Source organism: Cygnus atratus, chromosome 3 (genome assembly GCF_013377495.2).
Source record: "Cygnus atratus isolate AKBS03 ecotype Queensland, Australia chromosome 3, CAtr_DNAZoo_HiC_assembly, whole genome shotgun sequence".
NCBI classification, from domain to species: Eukaryota; Metazoa; Chordata; class Aves; order Anseriformes; family Anatidae; genus Cygnus; species Cygnus atratus.
Window position 1 is genome coordinate 11,938,229 of NC_066364.1, and position 17,714 is coordinate 11,955,942.

A 17,714-nucleotide genomic window follows, 5' to 3' on the forward strand; every position below is an offset into this window, starting at 1 on the left:
CTCCCCGAGGGCAGCTCCGCCCTCGACAAAATGGCGGGCGCCGGGAAACGGCCCCCTCAGGGAGGTGGCTGGGAGAGCGCGCAGGCGCCGCGCCCGTGGCGGCTGTTCCGTTGCACTCAGCCGGCCGCCCCCCCCCGCCGTGTTGGGCTCGGAATCTCCGCGGGAGTGCGGCTTTCACCCGGTTGTAACGGTCCCGCCGCTTGGCGGTGGGATCGAGGAGAGGTAGGATGAGGAATGGGTCATCTTCGTGGGGCCGGATGAGGAGTCCCGGTGGCGGCAGTGCTTTGCTGTGCTTGCTGTCAGCAGAGTACGGCCGGGCCCTCGCTGAGCCTGCCGGGGATGGGTTCCCCCGCGGTGTTTTTTTTTTTTGTGTGCCCCAGGGTGGGTTTTTTCGGTTTCTGACTTGTCCCTGTGGTGGTCGAGCTGGGTGAAATTTCCCCCTGGTGCCTGCCTGCTACTCAGGGGTAGCGCATGGGGTTTGCCGCGAGGCATCCGGCATTATAAAGGCAGGGGGAGAGGCAGGTACTGACTAGGGAGCGCTTTCCTCCTTCTCCTCCTTCTTCTCATCCTTCCCCTCCTCTCCTTCCTTCTTCTCCTCCTCTTCCCAGCTGCGGCAGAAACGAAACTGATGTGAGGTTTCTCTGGTCTGGTGCATCCACCGACATAAGCTTTGCAATGGAGAGGTGATTGCGTCCTTTCAGGTCGTCCAGGGCAAGTTTTGGGACAAACAAGGAGTAACCGTGGCATTGGAGGTGTGAGCAGAGGGATTTTGTTCCTCCCCATAGGTGAGGTAGAGCTGCCATCACTTGCTGCTTCTCCAGCAGGTGCTTGCTAAGTGTCTGCATGGGGTGGTATGGGCTTTGTGTGCCTGATAACATGAGCAGCTGGCTGAGTTGAGAGATCTCATACCTTTTTTGTACAAAAAAAAAAAAAATAGGCCTTTTTGGCTGTGTATGTTTCTTTCCTTTATTGTTATAATCTACCAGAATTAACATGTAATTCATTTATCAGTATCTCTGTGTCTGTTTAAATAAATGTAGTGTGGTATACCGTGGTTCCCTCTGACCAAAACAAAGGCATGCATGATCTATTAAAAAATTAGGTTTATCAGCAGATCACAGTTCTTTTCTTCCATTTCTCTCGCCCTTCCTCTTATATGTTACATTCTGTAACACTGTAGGTCTGTTCCTGTGCCTTCTGTCAACCTGTGTTGTGGTAACTGGATGAAAGGCAATCCAAGATTGTAGCTGGTCTGGTTGCAGAGTGGTTGAAGTGGATGTTTCGAGTGGCAAATGTTTCCTACCTTAGATGATAACAAGCTGACACAAAGTTGCTGGAAAGCCAGCGTGAGGTGGTTTTGCTGGTGGTGGGTCGTGTATTGTCTGCCGAGGATGATACCAGCTGTGACCAGCTAGGCAGGGAGGAAGGAGGAAAGGAGGAAGAAAAATTTAGAACTGCATTGCAATGGAAACTGGAAATAGGATGCCCTGGGTTTGGTTGGAGCATTAGTGGCTGGCAGTGCATATTGCCTCTGGTGCACACAGCCTGTCTTCCTATACTTTGATGTTAGTGGTGTAACTAGTTTTCTATTATAACGTGTAATAGTCCTAATAGTTTTACACAGTATCATGTGACACATCTTGGAACGGTGGTTTCCTTCCACTTTCTCATTACGTGCATGAAAATTGTTTGTTATGATTTGTAGTGATCTTGTGATGTTTTTGTAATTACATCTGTCCTGCCCTTATTCACTCACAGTTAATAGCTGTGGGTTTTACTCCTAATTGTGCTCTTACCTTCCATGCTAGTAAAGATCATTTTTTATTAAATGAGCACTTTTGTATTGTCTTTCTGAATGACAGTCCAGTTCTCACATTATTGATGTTCCTGACTTTGTCATTGCAAGTTTCCATTAACATAGTCCTACTTCATATTGCAACATAACCGTACATTTAGACTTCATTTTAAAAATACGATGTCTAGTCCTTTAAGCAAACTTCTGTTAACATTTGTCAATAGTATTCATTGTTGACTTCCCATTAGTCTATTGCATACATTAAAATACTTGTACTAATCTTTATTTTTGCCAGTTTAATAGTTTCCAGTATGATACTTGCACATTTTAATGGCAGGTCACATCTGCGGCTTTTCCTTTGCTTTCAGGTATTCCCAAGCTGTTGTTAAAATCATGATAAGCAGTGCTATGACACTGCAATTGACTATTTTTTTCAATTAAAAAGTTAATGAAGAAAATCAGTGTGTCATGGTACAAATGATTAATGTAAAAAAATGAACTTCTTTCTGTCAAAAATACCAAGACGGTCTAAAAGTAAAGCTCGAGTGTAGTATATGTCATTTTCAGTGTTTTTTTGTTTGCTTGTTGGCTTGTGTGTGGGTTTTGTGTGTGTGTGTGTCTTAATTATTTGTCCCTTTAGCTTTTCAAGCTTTGTTTCTTGTGAGGTCTGATTAGTGGACTCCTTGTTGATGAGGTCAATTTCTACTGCCTTCCTGCTTTTTTGTATGCACTGTAGGTGTTACATCTGCTTACATCTGGTACTTGTGATAACAATTTCAGAGGCTGTTTCAATACAGTTTAAGTTTCTGTTAAATTTTATCTTCAGTACTAATTCTTCTAGAGTTCTGTAGTGCAAACTGTTCTCTTTTTGACTTCATTATGCTTAGATTAAGTGAGTGAGTTTTCTTCTAGGCTATTTTGTTTTCTGTTCTCATAGTCTCTTTTCCTTAGATGTGCAAATTATATAGCAACGGAATTCATAGCCCTGTTCTTTAGTTAATATTCATTATAGCATTTAAGTCTTGTGTTTTCTCTTCTTTGTAGAGTGAGACTTCAGTGGAACAGCAAATTGAACAAATGCATACCTTCATGTTCGGTTGATGGATAAATTCCAAGAGCATACAAGCAACTCTTTCCTGATCCAAGTAATATAATGACATGGTTATATAGGAAACTGAAAGTAGCACAGTAAAAGGTATGTAACTGAATGATGAAGTGTATTTGCTTGCTTGTTTTACGTGTATGATCTTAAACTACATAACATAAAATGGAAATAGCAGATTCCCCGTAAATATTTAATTAACATAATAATAGTCCAGAACTTAACCTGATATCCCTGATATTATTGCAAGAAGATAAGATGGGAAGCTTATTGCATGTCTGTCTTTGCTTTGAAGTTCGTCTGTTGCACTTGAGGGAAAGGGATGTATGCTATTTCTTATTATTTGTGTGCTTTGTCTAAGACAATTAATGAGGAGATAATCAAGTACTGTTTTATAAAACCCAAAGAATACCCAGAATAGAAATTCAGTGGTCTCTAGTGATGTAACAAATTTTAATGTCTGTGGTGTTTGATATAATAAATGCTATTTATTGTCTGTGGTGCTTTACGGTATGAGCTTTTTCAAACTTTTATTTCTGTTGAAATCAGGCTAGAGTTTGACCAGAACATTAAGCTGGCACAAGTAAAAGAAGCTACTTAAAGAAGCACTCTATCTCCACATTGACCCAAACATACAAATTTGTATGGTGAAATGGTTGGGAAACTTCTTTTTGTAAAAAAAAAAAAAAAAAAAAAAAAAAAAAAAAAAAAAAAAAAAAAAAAAAAAACCTGCATCAATTTTCAATGCCTTCAAGTCAGTTTATTATTCTGCTTTGTAAAGAGTTGCTTGAACTCAGGGAGATGAGAGAAACAGAGGAGGCAGGTGAGAGAGCTGGCTGCGCTTAGTTTATCCACAGATGACTTACCTCTAAGTAACCTGAAAATTGCCATCCTACTGCTGAAAATTGCCATCCTGTTACTGGCTGAGTGCCAGTGATGGTGACAGCCAGTCACCAGGTGCTCCAGGAATTCAAGCCGGTCTTTTACCCAGTCCTGCAACTGATAGGGTCTGGAGCATCCTGGAGAGAGGCCTGGAAGAGAAGACCGCGGGAGCAAGAGCCCAGGCAAGCCTTGACAAGGAACCGTGGAGAAGCTCTGGGAGTGCTTGAGGGCTTACTGAGCAGGGGTCCCCTGGGACCATGCATTGCATGGCTGGAACCACTGTGCCTGCCCACCTAACTTTCTCAGGAACCTTGTTGTCTCCCTCGCAGGATGCGGGAGGTCACGTTAAGAACTGCTGGGCTGACCCACCAGGCTTCTTTCCTGTGTCATATCATCTGTCAAGCAGGACAGGGAAACTGTTACTCATTAACTTCAAATATATCCGTGACAAGAAGTGATTTGGTACCCTGCTTTTTTTTTTATTATTATTTTTCATGAATTCACCCTACTGTTAGGCCATTCAGTGATTTTTCTATAATGGTGAATATTAATTGCATTTAATACCTCCGAATTTTGCATGGTGAGATGTGTGTAAGTTGGCTGCCACTGTTTTGCTGGAAGGAAGCAACATTGCCTGAGCAAGAGAACATGCTCAACTGTGGAAACATTTTGATATCTAAAAATTATGTAGTGGTTATCCGTTTGAGCATGGTCTGGACACTTATCAATAGGTGACCTAACCGCTGGCAAGTAAAAAGATTGTGCATTGTCTTTGTATGAACAGGACCTTGTTTCTGCTGTGGACAAAAGTAATGTGGTCCATGTTTTGTGTGGTAATTTGGGACTCTAGGTATAAAGAGTGTAACGTGCAGTTTAGGGGGAATAAGAACCACACCCTAATGATACTGTTGCAGAAAATGTGAAATTTTGACTATCCTAGACACCTGTTCGTTTGGTTATATGCAACTTTGGTAGACTTTGTTACTTTTGCAGGATTTATTTGTTATTAGTCGTATTAGTGAGGTGGGTTATTTATCTCTTCGTAGAGGAAGCATTTACATGTATATATGTGTAGGTATGTTTTCTATATAGAGAATTGTTGTTCATTAATAAAATGACAGCATTTTGTTTACTGTGATCACGTAACATTGCCTAACAGAAGCAGGTTGGCTGTGTGCAGAAGCAGGAAGGGAGCAACACTATGAATCTAAATTTTCATTTATTCAACTTTATGTATTCCACATATTCACTGTAGACATTTCTCAACCATGTATAATTAATACATTTTCTTTTTGGCTGTGCAAATCACTTTATTCAAAATTGTCAATCGTACTGCAACATTTGCAATGATCTTAGAATTTCTTGTATCGAATTAAATAAGTGCAGTCTGCATTATCTGTAGGTATGTTTTCATATAACAGGTTGTAAGTTTCAGTCTAATTTCAGTACTACATATTTGTAACTTACAGATTGTAAGTTTCAGTATTAAATTCAGTACTACATATTGGGCTACAGTTTGATACGTCCTCACTATAATTACTTTGATATTTTTTCAGTACTCATGGGTAAGAGAAAGGAAGAAAGTGTTTCAAAGCCTAGATCCCACAAAAGACAGAGGCAAGAATTCACAGATGAGCACAGTGATGAGTCAAATGATGAAGAAAACTCACTGTTTTCATTTGATACTAATTTCTCTTCTGTGTCAGTAAGTTGTTTTAAAAAAAATTCCAAAACTAAGAAAAGTGATGTATAAAATTCTCTATCTTTGGTTGATGTTGAAATAAGTCTTGTATGTAGGCTTCAGCTGAACTAATCTAAAAGAAAATGGAGATAATGGCTGTAATGAGAATTTCTGAATGTTTGTTCTTACCATATTTTTGTGGGTCATGTAGTTATGACAGTTGATCATAAAATAACAGTATTCTGGTTTTATGGAATGAATGCTACTGAAGTTGACAACTAAGTAAAGTTGAAAGATTTTGTTTAATAGAAGTATGGCATATTTGGTTTAGGGCTGTAGGAAAAGCAGAAAAAAATATTTAGGAAAACAAATAGTTTACTAAAAGAAGCATTAGATGCTTTCTTTTGTATAGCTGATGCTTTGAAATGACAATTAAAAATGTTTGAAATGCTTGTTTTGGAAGTGAAACTTGAAAATGGGAATACCTTTTTTCTGTTTTTCTGTAACAGTTAAATTTTAATTTGATGTTGGACTCTTAAAATAATTTTTAGCACACAAATACAGTCTTGCATGTTATATGATACTGAGGTTGATTTATGATCCACAGAGGTGTAACTCCTCACTTAATTTTCTTGAACGGTACCTATTCTGTGTCATTGGATTCTTTATTTTTTCCTGAAAGCTTTGCTTGATTAAAAAACATTGCTTTTCTGAAACATTGCAGATAAAATTACCTGTCAAAATAGTATGAGTTGAACACTGGGATGTCCCTTTCATTTCTAGTTTCATTTCTAGTTTCATTTCCTCCTTCCTAACTTAATTCTATTTCCCTTTTTCAAAGTTGTGCTAAGACTTTTCAGTGTTTTTTAAATAACAAAATCTTTCTATGATGCTCTTTACTTACTGCTCTAATAACTGTATTACAATCTTGATCTTTTATATTAATTGTAAGTTAGCTGTGGCAAGAACTGAAATTTGCCATTGATAAGAGTTAAGTTTTGGTAACTGTTTTGATCTTAATTTATATAATAACAAGCAAATTTTCACAATATCATGAAACCCTTCTGATGTTCTCGTGGTTTGTTAACATTGATGGGTTTTATTATAGTCATTTGAATTCTCATATTTAAAATAGATGAAATGTATTTAATTAAAATGCACACATAACATAATATCTATTTAGACTGTAGGGGAAGTTGGGATAATTGAAAGTATCCAGCTGAAGAACTTTATGTGCCATTCCATGTTGGGACCTTTTCAGTTTGGATCAAATCTCAATTTTGTTGTTGGAAACAATGGAAGTAAGTATTGATTGCAACATTGGTATGCCAAAAGACTGCTTTTGTTAATAATTTAAAACATCTAATTTTGATTTGGAAAAAAAAAAAAGAAAGATACATAGATGAGCTAACACTTCTAAGAATGTAGGTTAGTTCAGTTTTAGACTCGGGAATCCCATGGGTCTCTGCCAGTAGTCCAGAGCTGATGAAAAAGTGAAGTTTTAAATTCAGAGGTTTGCAAAAGATAATGAGTGCAAAACATTTCATTATATAAATTTATGTATAATTCAAACATAAACTTCATGTGCTCATATGTTGATTTTAAAATACATAGTAATTGTCCAAGTTTATGTCAAGTAGAAGCTGTTTTAGAAGGATGTGATTCCTTTCGCCAGTTCAGTTCTTTTGGAGGGACCATTTCAAAAATTAAACGTAAATGTTTAAATAGAGCTTAAAACCTTTCAGTTAACTGAATTATAATATGTATTTGATTTCTTCTCTCATATAAATGTTTTCTGCATGCTTGTAAGGAAGGGAGTTTCCTTTCCTCCTGAGGTAGGACATCTTGTTGAATGCATATTGCTGAAGAATAGTAACAGAAGTTTGGCTCAGAATGAATTTTTGGGGGGGTACCTTAAGGAATGGATGTGGGTTTTTTTGTTGTTTTTTTTTTTTGTAATTGTTTATTTCTACAGCCATGACTATTTTATGTATTTGACATAAATTGGAATTTAAGTGCTTGAATACATAAGCAGTCAAGCAAAAATCTATAATGTGAGTGAATTGGATAAAAAGTCACAAGAACTTTAAAAAAAAAATAAAGTAAAATAAAAACTTCAATGCTTCTGCTATAGGTGGAAAAAGTTCTGTGTTAACTGCTCTTATTGTTGGACTTGGTGGAAAAGCCACTGCTACTAATAGAGGTTCCTCATTAAAAATGTTCGTAAAAACCGGAGCAACGTAAGTAAAATTTTTTTGTTTTAAGATGGGATATGTAGTTTAGTGATTTTGATTATGGTTAGCTGATCAGTCTTTTGTTAACTTCATTTTCTCTGTTTTCCCACTGGGTCTAACTCATAAGGGAGGAAAAAAAAAACAAAAAACAAAGCATAACACTGCCATAGTAAAAATAAATAAATAGAAATTTACCAGTAGAATGCCACTAGCTCTGAACTAGCTAAGGCATAGCAAAATGTGCTGCTTATTGCCTAGTTCTCGTATATTGCTTTCATGACATACTTGAATATCCTACAGAAGGATTTGAGTTCTTAAAAAATAAAATAAAATCGTAGGAAATGAGTTAACCTCACTGCTCACAGGATAGAGATAAGTCTTCTGTCTTGTGATGTGAGTTTATATGCAGGTGGATTATTTAATGCGAAGGAAGTGAATTTGTGTGCAGCAAGAGTGGGGTTAGTATGTTTAGGGGAACCAAAAAAGGATGGGAGGAGGTTTAAAAGCTTACGTTTACATAATGCTGTAGCTCAGTGTCACAGGCTTTTCCTTTCAGAGGTGCCTAGTACTACAAATTTTTGCAGTATGTGCCTTATACATAATAACATTTCATCACTCACCTAAGAAGCAGAAAATCTGAATTCAGAATTGAAACCACATTGCTCTGTCCTAGAAGAATGCTTTAAGCAGTGAATTATAGGTTACTTTTATTAGGTATGGCTTACAGAAGCCAAACAGCTTTTTACCCCAGAAACCAGTCTGGTGACAGTAGAACAACCGAAAAGGAACTTGATTCTGCAACCTAAACATGAAGGCAGTCAGATGGGAAGGAAAGGTGAGGGAAACTGCTCTCACAACTATTTGCTTGTGACTCGTAACTTATCTGAAGGTGCAAAAGGACAGTGTGTAGCAATGTTTCTGGCTACACGTCTGTTTTGGCTCAAACAGCACCAGTATGTTTTGTTCTTACTTGTACTATGACTGACTTTAAGTTACTACCTACACAAGACATGACAATTTTTGTGGAAAATTAGAATGTTCTGATTTTTTTTTGATTTGGAACTAATTTCAGTTGCCTGTGGTGGTTTGTGTTTTTTTTTTTTTTTTTAAAGTTCTGCAGATATCTCAATAACATTGCGAAACCAAGGTAGAGATGCATTTAAACCAGAAGTGTATGGTGACTCTATTATTGTGAATCAGCACATTAATCTGGATGGAAACAGAAGTTACAGACTGAAAAGCAAATCTGGTTGGTGGTAGTCTTCAAAGCTCTTTAAATATTCTCATTGCTTTAAATACCTTGTTGTTAATGACAGATTGTTTCTTATAAGGCCAGTGGTTTTGCATTTACCTTAACGTGTTAGACCTTTGTTAGAAAAGCGGTTGTCAGGTTCTGCATGTTGTGAGGTCATACAGTATTATGTCTTTTGTAGGTTTTTCTTGTTGTTGAATTGTCTGATTTACCTAAATTCTGTCACAGAGGAATTGAGGCAAGGAGTGGCTTTAATTAAAAGTACAAATTCCTGTGCAAATGCAAATATCATATTGGAAAGATTTAAAAAAAAAAAAAAAAAAACTTGTCTAGGACTAAAGCAGTGCTACAAAACTACTAATGTCATTTATCTTTAATAAGAAGCACTAGACTGAACAAAAGATTGGAAGGTTGCATGTCTCTTCTTTGGACCAATTGTTATTCTCTCTCTCTCTCTCTCAGGGACTGTAGTTTCTTCGAAGAAAGAAGAACTCTTAGGAATACTGGATCACTTTAACATACAGGTAATTGATGCAGTGTTTAAATTCTGTGTAATTTAAGACGTACTATATTAATACATATATTTTATAATTCTTTAAATAAATGCAATGCTTCATTTTGTGAAATGAGAGAAGTTCACCTTTTGCATGTTCTTTCATGATCACTTCCAAAGGCAAAAGAAAATTAAAATTTTATGAACCTCATATAGTGCAGAATAAGACTCTGTACCAGATAAGTAAATGTTTGGTGTACTCTGCAAACTTTGAGTTATGTATCATATTAATGAAAGTCTTAGCTGATGTAGGTTTCTTACATACCTGGAGCCTATTAATTATTTATTTTTCCCCTGAAAATTTTTTTCAACTTTTGCTGTTGCAGAAATGTGGTGGATTTTTTTTATCTTTTTTTTGCTGCCTAAGTGATTAAGGAAAGATTAGGTAGCGTACATCAAGTATAAAATATTCAAAGTATTCAGCCTGTCAAATAATATAAACTTAATTTACTATGTATTGATTTTATGTTGTGGGAACTTCTGTAAGAATATATTGGACAGTTCGCTGAATTGAATGATGTACTTTGGGCAATTAAATAAAGACTAATTAAATGGCATTGGATGAAATTCCCGATGTTAATCTTGTTAAATAAATAGATAAAAAAAAAAAAAAGCACTTTCCAGAAGACACTTTTCTTCCTGAAAAGAGTTCCTTAAAAGTCATTTTTGTGATTCAAATTTGTGTTTGGAGTGTGGGTTGTTTTTGTGTGTGTGCGCGCGTGTGTGGTTCCCATCCCAACCCTAATCGCAGTTACATATCTCTTTTCTCTAAAATAAAAATAAAGTAGTGCATCTAACGTTACAGGTAGATAATCCTGTGTCTGTTTTAACTCAAGAGATGAGTAAGCACTTCTTACAGTCTAAAAATGAAGGTGACAAGTATAAGGTAAGAAAAATCTTTTAATGCGTTGATTAAATGTTAAAAGGTAACTTTTAGTCAGTTTGGTTCAGGTAATTAAAAAAAACAATGCACTCCAGGAAAATAAAGAAAAATATTTGAAGCAAAAAATACAGGTTTGAAAATTTTAGAGGTGTCATTTGGGGAAAAAAAATAACTTTCAGAATTCTTGATTTTAATTACCTGATTGTAGCAGTCATGCACTTGCAGAAACAGTTTTTTGAAGTTTCTTTTTTCTAAAAGTATTGATCAAATTATTAAATTTTCTAGGATGCTGCTGAGTTGCTTCATTATTCAAAAATACCTCACCAGTTATTTTGCTTAATGTATCAGTTATTGTACATAGCAGTTGGAATGAGTGGTCTTTCTATGGTAAATATAAAAGTTCACTTAGGTAAGCTACTAAATTTGACATATGCATCTTTTTATTCTTTTATAGTTTTTTATGAAGGCGACTCAGCTGGAGCAAATGAAAGAAGATTATTCATATATTATGAAAACTAAAGAAAATACAAGTCTTCAGATAGAACAAGGAGAAGAGGTATGTTAAAGTCACAGTAATTATTAACACAGGTTTGAGCACTGAAATAAGTAATAGCTAAAACTATTATATATAAAATAATATTTTATATATAATATAAAAATATAAATATAAAAGATATTTTATAAAATATAAAATATAAATATATATGATAATTTATTTAAAAATAACTAATAGTTAAAACTATGTAGTTTTGACTTGTTCTTAGTGATGTTAAACTTTCAAAAAAATCTTTGCAACGTTTCATTCCCTTTCCAGGGAAGTGGTTGAGTCACCATCCCTGGAGGTCTTTAAAAGATGTTTAGATGTTGAGCTTAGTGATATGGTTTAGTGAAGGACTTGTTAGTGTTAGGTCAGAGGTTGGACTAGGTGATCTTGGAGGTCTCTTCCAACCTAGACGATTCTGTGATTCATATTGCACTGTAGCTTTATGCTTCTACAATTGAACTTTTTTTTTTAAGCGTCTTCAAGAGCTTAAGCTGCTTTATAAAGAAAAAAAGGAACGTTACAGAAGCATTGGGTTTGTGAATGAAATGCGAAATCATCTTGAAGAGTTGAAACATAAAATGGCGTGGGCTGTGGTAAGTTCCTTGTTCTAATGTTTCCTTATATAAAACCAACTTTAAATTATTCCTAAACTTCTGCAGACATTCTGATATGTGCTAATATTTAGGTGGGAGAGATGGAAAGAGAAATACAGCCAATCAGAGAAGGCATCAGAGCTGAAGAAGGAAATACGGAAAAGTTTGATCAGAAGCTAGAGGAATGCCAGGTACACATAAAGTTTAAACCATATTTCAATTTTTGGCTTTGCTTTCTTGGCTCAAGAATAGAAACAATATTGAAAACTATGCTTCTCCTTTAGCTTGTAAACTGACTTTCTAGGCTTTTGTCAAGGCTCTATAGCCTTATAGATACTAGTGGTTACCATCCGTAAATGTTTACTTAATAGTAATGTTTGCGTTCCACGTCCAGTTGGAGAAAAATATTAGGACACTTTGTTTTCTGCTGTTTATTTGGGGGGTTATGTGAGTGGTTTTCATGCTGATGCTTTAGGTTTAGATAGTAATTACGCTTTTTTTACTGTGAATTTTGGATGGCTACCATTGCTTATCCCAATGAATGTCAACTTAAATTGTTTCATTGTTGAGAGTACTTCCTTCAGTGCCTATTTCTTTTAACAGTAGAGTATTTTTCAGAGATCTGTCATGTAGGTTTCATTGGTTTTCAGTGCACTGAAGATGAATGTCTGATTCCAGGAGACATCTGGAAATTAAACAGATTCTTTGAATGGTACTTAAAACTTCTGGAGGTATTAGGAAAGAATAATATTGCCAAACATTCAGAGTTGCAATGACGTATCATTTGCAGGGAAATACTAGGCACTGTTATTTTAAACGTTTCAGTCTATTGAAACTCCTCCAAATTTTCTGAATTGGCACTTTTTTTTTTTAATATGGAAAAAAAAAAAGTATATATTTGTTTTACAATTTAAGTGTTTTTTACTGTATGGCCAAACATGTCTGTAATATTGAAGAAACATCGTCTGGATACTGGTCTCACCTCTTTCCATTTGGCCTTATTGTAGTTAGAGTCCTGTGTTTTGAGTAAAGCATGAGTAAGAAAAAAGAAGATTTGATAGTCTTTGGTTTCCTGAGTGTGTTCCTATGTTAATTTTCCTCTTTGCATATTGTGAATGACTTGTGAGATGTGTCAGCAGATGGATTCTTTTAGGTCATACTTCCTCTATAGCATGAAGAGGTTTTGAAGAAAATTTTGTTTCATTACTACTAGTGTATTATTTTCTTTTTGTCCTAAAGGTTAAAGTAAATGAAGCAGAAGAAAAGTACAAAACAATACAAGAGAAATTAGTAACAATAAGTGAAGAAGCAGAAACCCTGCATCCTCAGTGTATTTCATTAAAAGCTGATGTGCAGGCAAGAAGAAAAGCAGTTAATGAAGCTGAGGTAGGCAAAGCAACTTTCAATGTTGATACTGATTTAAAGCCTTAATTCTGTTCCTGCTCTACCCGTATGTGCTTCTCTATGTCTAAGCTTCCTGAATGTGTAGTATAGCTCAGTGTAGTTCAAAAAGGTGATTGATTGGCAAGTAGCTTTTCTTCAGGGTCATAGAATTTATATTTTTACACAGGTGTTAAGCAATGGACAGCTTCAGTCAGCATAAACATGATTAGTGTGTGAAAAGGAAGGTATAACAGTTAATTTGATTTTTTTTTTTTTTATTGGAAGTATTAGTAATTGTTTGTTGTTCAGATGCAATTCAGTGTCTACTTTCTTAAAACTGTATTTCTGTCTTGAAATTATTCTTGTTTCTGCTAAACTAGTATGTCCTGTTTCCTTCACAGGTACTTTATAACCGTGTCAAAACTGAGTTGAAACGTCTGGGAAAAGACGATGAACAGCTGCGTAACCGAATTGAAGAAATGAAAAACAGGTAAATACAGATATAGTGATTATGGTGTATATTTATTGTACAGATATGTACAGAGTGAGCTCTTCTGATTAATGAGAAAATCTGTAGTAACAGAAAACAGTTGTTTAATCTTTAGAAGGGTCTAGTTAAACACTTAAATGTGTCTGGCCCTGCTTCTTTGTATACCAAGACTTTGACTGGAAGGTCATGAAGCAATTGGGCAGAAAAAGCTTTTCTTTTTCCTTGGTGACTGTATACATTTTTCTAGCTTTATACAGTGTTGCAAAACAAGTACTCTTTAAAACAATTATTATAGGAATGTAACGGGAGAATTGTGTGATTGCAAATTTAAAATTAAAAAAATCACTATGATTTGTAGATCTTGTGAATGCTCTGAATCTTAAATACAAGTTTTTTGATTCATAGATCTATATGTGACGTACTAAAAGTTTTAAGTACATACCAAAAGTAATATTTTGTTAAAACTTTTATCATTTTAACTAAAATTAAGTAAACCCTGCAAATTATCGTGCAGTTTTTAAAATACTGAAGTGTGATCTGTTCTAGTGCTAATAGGATTTCAGATCCTGAAAAGCTGGAAAAACAAAGGAAAATTGCACAGTTAAAGGAAAAGTTACAGGCATTTCATGATGAAGAAGTGATGATTGGCCAACAGATGGATCAGTTTCAGCAGGCTGTTTATAAACATAAGGAAGAACATGCTAAACTTAGGTAAGTTAGAGTTGTTATCTTTTACTTCAAATTATGAGAGATCTTCTCTTAAATACCTGCATTTCCTTGCATTCCTTGAAGTATTAGGCTTCAGTTTCTATATTTGCTTTTGTTTGTTTGTTGTTTCTCTTTCCTTCCTAGTTTATCTTAGGAATTGCTAAACTTTTCTCCACCAAGTATTCAGAAACTTTTGGAGAATTAACAAAACTGTTCTGTTATTAAAGGTGAAAGGTAATACTAATTTAAAGGCTGGTTTAAATCCATGCTGCAATTTGATGTCCTTTTTTCTTCCCATCGTCTGTCACTTATTCTTTTATCATCACCCTATGGGAAGACTATGATTTGCATTATTTTCATGTTTTATATGCTAGTAAATCCCGGTATGATGTCATAAGATCTATAATGTGATGTAACAAATTATATACACTTAAAGATAATTATTGTATCTATAGCTAAATGTAAATTTATAGAGACTTTAAACCACTTGCTTCAAATGTCTGTTTAGCTCATAAATGAATTAGAAAAACAAAGCTTTCATATGCTGTGATTTGGAAACCTGAACTTGAGCAGTGGTTACTGGAGGGGGTTATGGTTATGTTGCCATTTATTGTTTAAAGAGATTTGAGAATTGTTGCCCATTTTACATGATGTGTTATTCGAAACATCTTTTACCAATTATCAAAGCCAATATTTTCTTTCTTCTGTTAAAGACCTTTGTAGAAAAGGGTGAAATTGAAATACGAAAATAGAAAGTTATATTGATCTTTTATTTTGTTGTCATTTTTAGTTTATAACATGTATTACTGTGTAAACAATGTACGATACAAATTTACAGTTTGTTAGGTGTCTTTGTGTAGGACAAAATTCATCTTAGAACATTGTCTTGCTGTTGTGCTTTTTGCTTCAGTTGTTTTTTTCACCAAGTAAAATTGTTTATCAATATGTATCTCTAGCATTCTGTACTGCTTGATATAATTTCGATGTTTTACATCTGCTTTGGCATTTGTGTCTGTGTTGTGCTTTTTCTTCGTACCTTTCACCATGGTAAAGTCATGTAAAACTATGTTGCAAAGTGGCATCTTTTTTTTTTTTTTTGTCTTATGTTTCTTAAAGCTCTAAAATAATTGTGGGTTTGTAGCTAGTTGTACTTTGATGTACTGAGTTCTCGTCATGCTATCCTATTATACTAATACTTGAAAAACAAGACCATAATTATTTCTCTAAAATTAAGGCTTCGTAAGCTGTTGCTACTGAAAAAATATCTCCTCTTTTAGGAGAGAAGACAGTGATATGAAACGAGAATTGGATGCTAAGCAGAAACAGCTGAGAGAGCTGAGAGATAGTAAAACAAATACCTTTAAAAGATTTGGACAACATATACCGTCATTTCTTGAAGCAGTTGAAACAGCCTATAGGCAAGGGCACTTTAAACGCAAACCTGTTGGACCTTTAGGTAAGAATAACAGCTGAAAAATACAGTTTTTGGAATATTTCTTTACAGGTTTTCTTGAAGGGCTGCTCCTGTCAACAATGAACTTTTAGAAAAGCTATTTGTTATTCAGGGAGTTCAAGATATATCTTTCTTCTATAATTCCTGGACTAAAGTTTTTATTTTGGTAGACTATCTTTTGCTTCTGTCCTTTTTATCGTATTATCTAGGTAAAATCTGTTTTTCCTCATTTTGCAGCTGTTTTTATTATGGTATTTTATGCAGTTACAATGTGAAACTTGCAATCCCTCCAATTCCTGCACAGCCTCTTAACTTTGGCTTGGTTTCATGGCTTGTTACTCATCTTTTTTTAATTCATCCCTTCAGGCTTTCCTCTATTTGTGGAAAAAAAATGAGTTTGGGGGTTTAAAAGGTTTCCTGCTTTTAAATTTGGATGGCATGAAAGGTTCACTTATATTCAGGAAAGGGCATCTGGCTAAACTGTGTGATACTAGCAGTATTTCTAGGACTTCTGGGAAGAAGTTTGGAGACTTTGAGATTATGCTGTCATCTTAGAGCTGTCCCCTTCTGAGTCTGGGTAATTTACTTCTGAAGACATCTTAAATCAAAAAATTGTTTGGCTGTCATGTCAACTCTCCAATTTTGTGAAGATATTGTAAAACACATTTCGGAATGGTGTTGCAGAGCAGGAGAATTTTGAGTGGAATTATGACGTTTGAAGGGGTTTGTCACGTATCATAAGGTAGGGAGTTGTGTAGCTGAGGACTTTGCTCTTAGTTTAGATAGACCGTGCTAACAGGAATTCCAGGGGAGAATTGGGTCTGATTGTAAGGTCTTGATGCTGCTTGCTTGGTGAGGTGTGTTGCAGGAAGGTCTCTTCCTTCAAAATCTTTCTACTCACCAATGGAGGAATAGTTTATGATCAGGATGGATTGGGTGTTTCAGTGGTGTGTTGCAATGCAGTGAACATTTAAAAGCATAGAGTAAACAGTTATTAGAAAAGCAGTTTTTCTAGTTCATAGGTCTGATAAAAATCAGGGAAATGGAGGAAAAAATCCTGCTTGATGTACTAAACAACGACAGCAACAAAAAACTCACAAAAACTGTTCAGTTTAATTATTGAAAAAATACAGTTGAAAGAGTCAGTTCTATGTGCGGCTGTCAGTGTATCTTATCTACGGTGTAGGTACTTGGAAAACTAGGTGTTTACTGCAGGGTGGGGATGTGTGAACACTGCTACTGATGACAGGTGATACAATGGAAATCCTCATGGTAACTTGTAGCATAGTTTTCCTCTGCCTTCACCCTTAGAGCAGTTAGTAAGCAGTCTTTGTCTTGATATACTCTTGCTCTGCTGCCATCAAATTAGTATCTTAATGGAGTTAGTGGCCTCTGAAAGAACTTCTTAAAATAACAATGACAAAAAAAAGTGTAGGCCTCTGGGAAGACAAATTGTCTGTGTTGTCAGGGTAGCTTGTCTGTTGTGGAGCCACTTCTTTTTTTTAGTGAACTCTTTTTTTCCTTCTTGTAGTAGAGGTTTATTTCAGACTCTTTAAAAAGGAAAGAAAGAAGAAGAAAAAAAAAAAACAGAGGTAAAAATGCATTACTTAAGTATATGTTATCAAACAAAGCTCCTAAAGCCTTGTCTTTTTTGTTTGTTTAGGTGCTTTCATTCATCTGAAAGATGCTGAACTGTCCTTGGCTGTTGAATCTTGTTTAAAGAGCTTAGTTCAGGCATTTTGCTGTGATAATCATAGTGATGAAAGAGTTCTTCAGCAACTGATGGCAAATCATTATCCACGTGGGTTTAGACCTTCAATAATTGTAAATAAATTTCAGGATAAAGTTTATGATGTTACACACAAGTAAGTTATGTTTTGGATTTTGTTATATAGTTGCAGTGGTTTGAATTGTTATCAGTTCGAAAGAACTATGTATAATTCTGATTTAAAGAATTTCATGTGAAATTTATGTATTTTGTTGTTGTTCTTTTTTTTAAGAGGAGTTCATCATCCAGAATTCCCATCAGTTCTCACAGCATTGGAAATAGATGATCCAGTGGTTGCCAACTGTTTGATCGATGTGAGGGGTATAGAAAAAATCCTGCTAATTAAAGTAAGGCTCTCCCCTCCCTACTGGCCTTTAAAAAAAGGCATTATCT

At 35.3% G+C, this 17,714-nt stretch overlaps 1 protein-coding gene across 2 annotated transcripts in view; it reads left to right on the plus strand.

Annotated features, from left to right (window-relative positions):
• The first annotated feature begins 45 nt into the window (after nucleotides 1-45).
• SMC6 (structural maintenance of chromosomes 6) overlaps nucleotides 46-17,714 on the plus strand; it is a 35,128-nt gene continuing 17,459 nt past the window's right edge. Inside the window, exons 1-18 of one of the 2 annotated variants that reach the window (XM_035562535.2) lie at nucleotides 77-222; nucleotides 609-785; nucleotides 2,840-2,990; nucleotides 5,336-5,484; nucleotides 6,644-6,761; nucleotides 7,595-7,700; nucleotides 8,807-8,943; nucleotides 9,409-9,470; nucleotides 10,305-10,385; nucleotides 10,837-10,938; nucleotides 11,400-11,519; nucleotides 11,612-11,710; nucleotides 12,759-12,905; nucleotides 13,304-13,392; nucleotides 13,939-14,103; nucleotides 15,378-15,556; nucleotides 17,217-17,418; nucleotides 17,554-17,668. In XM_035562535.2, the coding sequence (XP_035418428.1) occupies nucleotides 5,341-5,484; nucleotides 6,644-6,761; nucleotides 7,595-7,700; nucleotides 8,807-8,943; nucleotides 9,409-9,470; nucleotides 10,305-10,385; nucleotides 10,837-10,938; nucleotides 11,400-11,519; nucleotides 11,612-11,710; nucleotides 12,759-12,905; nucleotides 13,304-13,392; nucleotides 13,939-14,103; nucleotides 15,378-15,556; nucleotides 17,217-17,418; nucleotides 17,554-17,668 (1,866 nt within the window). In that variant the 5' untranslated portion in view covers nucleotides 77-222; nucleotides 609-785; nucleotides 2,840-2,990; nucleotides 5,336-5,340. Of the gene's footprint in view, nucleotides 223-608; nucleotides 786-2,839; nucleotides 2,991-5,335; nucleotides 5,485-6,643; nucleotides 6,762-7,594; nucleotides 7,701-8,806; nucleotides 8,944-9,408; nucleotides 9,471-10,304; nucleotides 10,386-10,836; nucleotides 10,939-11,399; nucleotides 11,520-11,611; nucleotides 11,711-12,758; nucleotides 12,906-13,303; nucleotides 13,393-13,938; nucleotides 14,104-15,377; nucleotides 15,557-17,216; nucleotides 17,419-17,553; nucleotides 17,669-17,714 lie in introns of both variants that reach the window. The other variant, XM_035562534.2, reaches the window with a different exon arrangement.